The sequence below is a fragment of the Carcharhinus amblyrhynchos genome, chromosome 7, assembly GCF_965287045.1.
Source record: "Carcharhinus amblyrhynchos chromosome 7, sCarAmb.v2.hapA, whole genome shotgun sequence".
NCBI lineage: Eukaryota > Metazoa > Chordata > Chondrichthyes > Carcharhiniformes > Carcharhinidae > Carcharhinus > Carcharhinus amblyrhynchos.
The window spans coordinates 42,933,256-42,939,255 of record NC_137330.1 but is presented as its reverse complement, the minus strand read 5'-3'; the positions used below and the strand labels follow the sequence as shown (position 1 = coordinate 42,939,255).

Genomic DNA, 6,000 nt, shown 5'->3' with positions numbered 1-6,000 from the left:
AAATAGTCGTGATTATTGAAGAAATAGGCTTTCTACAAAAATCAAATGCTTACCTTTTACAGGTTTTTTGCGTGCAGCAGTTGAGCCAGAGACAGCAGTCCATTGGGCCACACCTACCAATACTAGCCTTACCGCTATTGGAAATCACTCTGAGCATCAGGACAGCCTCGGATATCACGATCCCACAATGTCATCCCACAACTGGAAATTGAGTTTGAATTAACAGTTTGGGAAGCCTTGGTTTACAAAAATAGAGAATGTTATACATAGACAGATTGACAGTGTTTACTGTGATAGCGGGACAGTGAGTATTATAGATGGACAGTGTTTGCTGTAATAGGAGAGCAATAAGTATTATGGATAGACGGTGTTTATTGTAATGGGGGATAGTGAGTATTATAGACGGACGATGTTTACTGCAATAGCGGGACAGAGTATTACGAACGGACAGTGTTTACTGAAATGGGGACAGTGAGTATTATAGATGGAGAGTGTTTACTGTAATAGCGGGACAGTAAGTATTAGAAACGGACAGTATTTACTATAAAAGCAGGACTGTGAGTATTTCAGACGGACAGTGTTTACTGTAATAGGGGGACAGTGAGTATTACAGACATACAGTGTTTACTATAATATCGGGACAGTGAGTTTCTATCTACCTGCAGTGTTCTGGATGTAGCCGGACGGCTGCAGGCAGAGTTAAACAGGCAGGGATGCCGAGGCGAGTGGGGCACTGGGACAGCACCACCAGTTACAGTCGGGGAAATGAAATGAATCTCGGACAGGATGAAGGCTCCGGGTATGCATTAGTAAAACAGATCAGCTACGATGACTGCCTGCAATCGGAAGAGGTAAATATTTGTATCTTTGTGAAAGGCCAGTCCTCTGGAGATGTGTCAGTAAAGTGCACCTCCCGGTCTGCATTCATAGCTGGGCTTGATGTTGAATATCTCGAAGAATATTAAGAATTGATCAGATTTTTTTTGTGTGTGTCTTTGATGCTGCCTAAGAAAATATTGGATGCCGCTCTGGATTTGAATAAAATAGATTCTCCCAGAGAAACTAGATTCTCAACATATTACAGGAAAGATTGGCATAATGTTGAATAATTTCAAATCCATCTCTATTGTAAACACTCCTTTGGGAAAAGAACAAACTGTCATATACTTTCTGTCCTGGCACACTTTTTTGAGGGTGAAGGATAATTATGTTAACTCATGAAAGGCAGCAAACGGGTCAAATTCTTGCATCTTGCGTCACATGTACTCTCCAGTACTTAACTCTCCAGTGGAACTGAGCACCGCTTGAGTGAGGAGTGAAATACTCATCAGTTCTTCCTCGATATTAGGTCGATTTTTTTTCCTCAAACGTAACATTGAAAATAGTATTTAATAATTCAGTGTAGTTCCTGTGATGCCTGTGCTAAAATCTCGTGTGTCATGGTGCAAAACCTGACTTGCTGAGGGAGTGCTGCACTGTTCCAAATGAACGTGAAAACAAGACCCCACCGTAGCGTGCTGTGTAACTGGTCCAACGCACTGGGTCAATCTGTTAGAAATACAGACTGGCATTTCACAGCTGGCACATCTGTGGTAGAGTGATCCCGAAAAATAACTGACTGCTGTTAAATAAGCCACTTTCCCGATCAAAAAGGATAAATGGCAACTTCTCAAGCTGGCAGTGTCAGCTCAGACTGGCAAAATAGGAATTCATTTCCCCTCCCCTTCTCCTAGCACCTCCTCCATGAACATTAATGTTATTGTATCTCCCAGCTCTTTTTGAGCCCCTCCAAAACTACTGCCTGTTGCTCAACTCACACCAAATCTTGTTGACACAGCTCAACCCAGCCCCCTCCGTGCCCCCGTCCTCCACCAGTCCCCTCCCCACTCGTGTTCATTGGCCTTACCCTGGTCCCAGTCTGGTGACACTTGGATTTTGGAATCTTTATCCTTGCTTTCACATCTCTCCATAACCTCTATGTCTGTAAACGTCTCTAGCATAACCACTTCCTGAAATCTCTGCACTCCTTCCTGTTTCTGGTATTGTATACATCCCAGATCTCCATTGCCCCATTGGACCGCTGTGCATTAATTTTCTCAGTCCCAAACCCTGGAATTCTCTCCCTAAATCTCTTCATGTTTCTACCTCTCCCTCTTTCCTTAAGACAAGGTTTGGTTGTGTAGTGCTTGAAGAAACTGACCATCACTTGTGAAGTGCATGATGAGTCCATTTGGCATTGATGCCTGAAATGGGCAATGAACAAGCAAATTTGCATTTGCCTTTATCTGCATGGGGGAGTCTTAGGCATCCGTTTTAATCCTGTAAACCTAGCGCAATGCCACCAGATTTCACAACCTTACAGTTTGTTGCTCCATGACCAAAAATGATAGTGTGAGTTATCAAATGATACTTTTAAAAATATGTCTGGAAGTTGAGACTTCCTTTTTGGTGTAGAAGCTGAGACCCAGTACATTACACAATGACACATAATTTCAATTGCTGTTATCCTTTCACCTTTTCATCAACACTGTGCTGCTCCAAGGGTTTTCTGCTCATGAGGATAACAGTCAAAATACCATTACATCAGCTGAATTACTGAGCTCAATTGCTGTGCTGTTTTGGACAGAAGTTGTTGATAACAAATCTACAAAGAAAGTATCATTTTATTGATTATATTATTTCACTACCTTGAATGAATGGATTTGACCCATCTTGCTGCCAATATTGAGTAAATAATACTTCGCATTTTTCTCTATTTTTGATTCTTATCTAATAATTCCACATTTCCCTTTCCTAAGGGCTGACCAAAGCCAGCTGTGGATCAGTAGACTGTTCCACGCATGTTAAAATGCCTGGCTGTCAAGTGATGGTGAGTAATTTTGTCTTGAAAATGAGTGACAGAGTAAGGGTGGTGGCTGTTCACAACTCAATCAAATTTTATCCACTCTTGTTGCATAGATATACTTACTTCCAGGTGTAGTCCACAGATCTGGACGACAATTAGAGCTCACTTCACTCTAGCAGCCCTGCTGGGATAAGCTTAGTACAAATTGGGACTGAATCTAGTCTGCCTGACCTACGCTCTAAACTACAGTTAATCTTCACACTGAGTCATTGATTGTATATCCCTTACAACAATAGGACTGTTCCAGTTGTTTCAAAGATAATAGCAGCAATAATGATAATAATGAAATCTGTCTTCTTTAGGGCAAAATAACAAGAAACTTAACCATGTGCAACAAATTATGCTTTGCAATTGGTGGTGCACCACATAAGATGTTTAGAAGCGCAATAGGATTCTTCCTGCAAATCTATCTATTGGATGTTGCACAGGTGGGCATATTTAACAGATGCTACGTAAAATAATTGTTAGAAATACATAATAACTTATGTTATTCCTTTTGAGAACAGTTGCATTCTGTTACTTCTATATTAATTGTGTTTAATTGTAGGCATGTAATGGACATTAACTAGGGATTCATTGTTTCCTCTATAAATAGATATTGGCGGGGTTTTCTCGTATATTGGCAAAGGTTGATGTTGGTTGGGAAAAGCAGCTTCCCATACATTAGCCTGGCACTTACAAAAAAAAACAAGGGATAGGTCCCACGATATGTCATTGGCTCGCCCCACCAGCAGCTTAGAAACTTGAGTTTGTAAGATGCCATTTTAAAGGCCACCACAATGTGCAAACCAGTTAACATTGGCTGTGCCAGAGTAGTGCTGGGTTGTGCTAGGGTAGACCTTGGATAGTGTCAGGGTTGTCAGGGCAATGCTAGAGTGTTGCCCAAGCAGTGCCCAGGTACTACCAGGCGTGTGCCTTTTTCTACTGAGTGCTCCTCTGAGCTCTCCTGGAGATCTGCTTACCAGGTGCACACCTTTGAAGTGCTTCATGTTGTTCTGCCATCATGGATTTTCTGATGGTGGGGAGATGATTCCAGCATATGGACCTGATGATGACATGTTAATGTATTTAAATGAGGTTTGCAACATTGAACATTGGGAAACATGCCCTGTCATTGACAAGGGAGAAGAAAATTGTTTCTTGTGTTCACGCCGGTGTAAAACACAAATTTGCACTTCTCATGATATTTTCTGCTCTTCATCGATGACATGTTGAAGGCTCCGGAGAAGATGTTGTAGCTTTTCCGCTCCAGGGAAGTACTGGATGATGAAGGTATTCTGTCCGCTGTGTCCTGTGTTTGTCTTCTAAGGAGGTCAGTGCGGTTTTTCTCTGTGGTGCGTCAGAACTGTCAATCAATGAGTCGAGTGCCATATCCTGTTCTTATGAGGGCATCTTTCAGAGTCTGCAGGTGTCTGCTGCGATCCTCCTCATCTGAGCAGATCCTGTGTATATGGAGGGCTTGTCCGTAAGGGATGGCTTCTTTAATATGTTGAGGGTGGAAGCTGGAGAAGTGGAGCATCGTGAGGTTATCTGTGGGCTTGCAGTACAGTGAAGTGCTGAGGTGACTGTCCTTGATGGAGATGCGTGTGTCTAAGAATGCAACCGATTCTGGAGAGTAGTCCATGGTCTGATGGTGGGATGGAACTTGTTGATGTCATCATATAGTTGTTTCAGTGATTGCTCGCGTGAATCCGAAGAAAGAAAATGTCATCGACGTATCTAGTGTATAGAATCGGTGGAAGGTCCTGTGCAATGAAGAGGTCTTGTTCGAACCTGTGCATGAAGATGGCATATTGAGGTACAAATATGGTTCCTATGGTATTGTCTGTATCTGTAAAGACTTGATTACCTGTTAGGGCTCGCATTCCAACCACTATCTTGTAATTGAGTCCGTGTCTATATATGTCTATTTGTGAAGCAAATCCTGCAGTCACTGATGAAGGAGCAGTGCAATGCTAGAATGTTGTCCAGGCAGTGCCCAGGTGCTACCGGGCATGTGCCTTTCCCTACTGAATACTCCTCTGAGCTCTCTGGAGTTCTGCTTGCCAGGTTCTAAGTGGGTGGTGAGAATCTGGAATGCACTGCCTGGGAAGGTAGTGGAGGCTGGAAACTTACAATCTTTAAAAAATATTTGTATGAGCACTTGAAAAACATTTAGGAATGTGGGACAAGTGCTGGAGAATAGGATCAGCGCAACTTTAGTGATAGTTATTTTCAGTGCAGACTCGATATGCCAAAGAGCCTCTCTTGTGCTGTACCAACTCTATAGGGAATTTTCCCATCCCTCCTGCCAAGGGAATCATAGCAGGTGAGACAAAAGATTCGGCAGACCATGCAAAGGTCTGTTGACTTGGGCAAAATTTTTCGGCCTTGGGGTGAACATGGTTGGAAATTCCTGCCCAATGACTCTAAGACTATGAAGACTACACATTTTGTGATGTTCGTCTGTCCTGCCACTGGGAAATTCACCCTGGGGGAGGGCTGCCCTGAGCAGGACCAGAAGACCCCACTGGTGGTAATGGCTGGAAAATCCCACCCAACGTTATTTTCCTTTCTTGTCATGTAAATAGATTGATTAGTTATAAAATGATGATGTTGTGATATATTATGCATGCTCCTTTAAGGGAGTGTTTGTTTAGCTATTGTCAGTTATTGCACACCATGACAGGATGTGATGTATTAGCCCCATGACTTGTTTTCAGTTGGCAAATAGCAGGGTAGAGGGTGATGTACTAGATTTGGCTTTCCAGTAAATCTGTGTGTATGTGGTTTTATCTTCAAAAAAAAACCCCATTATGATTTCATCATTCCTTGTCTATGATTGTTAAGTTTACGCCAAAGTAAAGCAGAACATAACAGGAATTGCCACCGCATTGTACATGCACATTTTGTTGTAAGTTTGATACCTTATTTTCACTAGTCTTGTGTACAAATGGGCAAATGCTGACCTTGGTCTGGCAATTCTATTTGCCATCTTGCTATCAGTTCAGGTATTTCTAGAACTTGTGCTTCCAAGATACATGGAGTTACCTACAGTCTTTAGTGTCATGTCATTTGTAGTTATAATAAGCAAGGTATATTCAGAATTTGGTGCT

General features: G+C 42.2%; 1 protein-coding gene across 1 annotated transcript in view; it reads left to right on the top strand.

The window, feature by feature from the left end:
* The first annotated feature begins 713 nt into the window (after positions 1 to 713).
* Positions 714 to 6,000, top strand: part of mfsd2b (MFSD2 lysolipid transporter B, sphingolipid) — an 80,125-nt gene continuing 74,838 nt past the window's right edge. Inside the window, 2 exon segments of the mRNA XM_080193418.1 lie at positions 714 to 851; positions 3,208 to 3,333. Coding sequence (XP_080049544.1) covers positions 714 to 851; positions 3,208 to 3,333 — 264 coding nt within the window.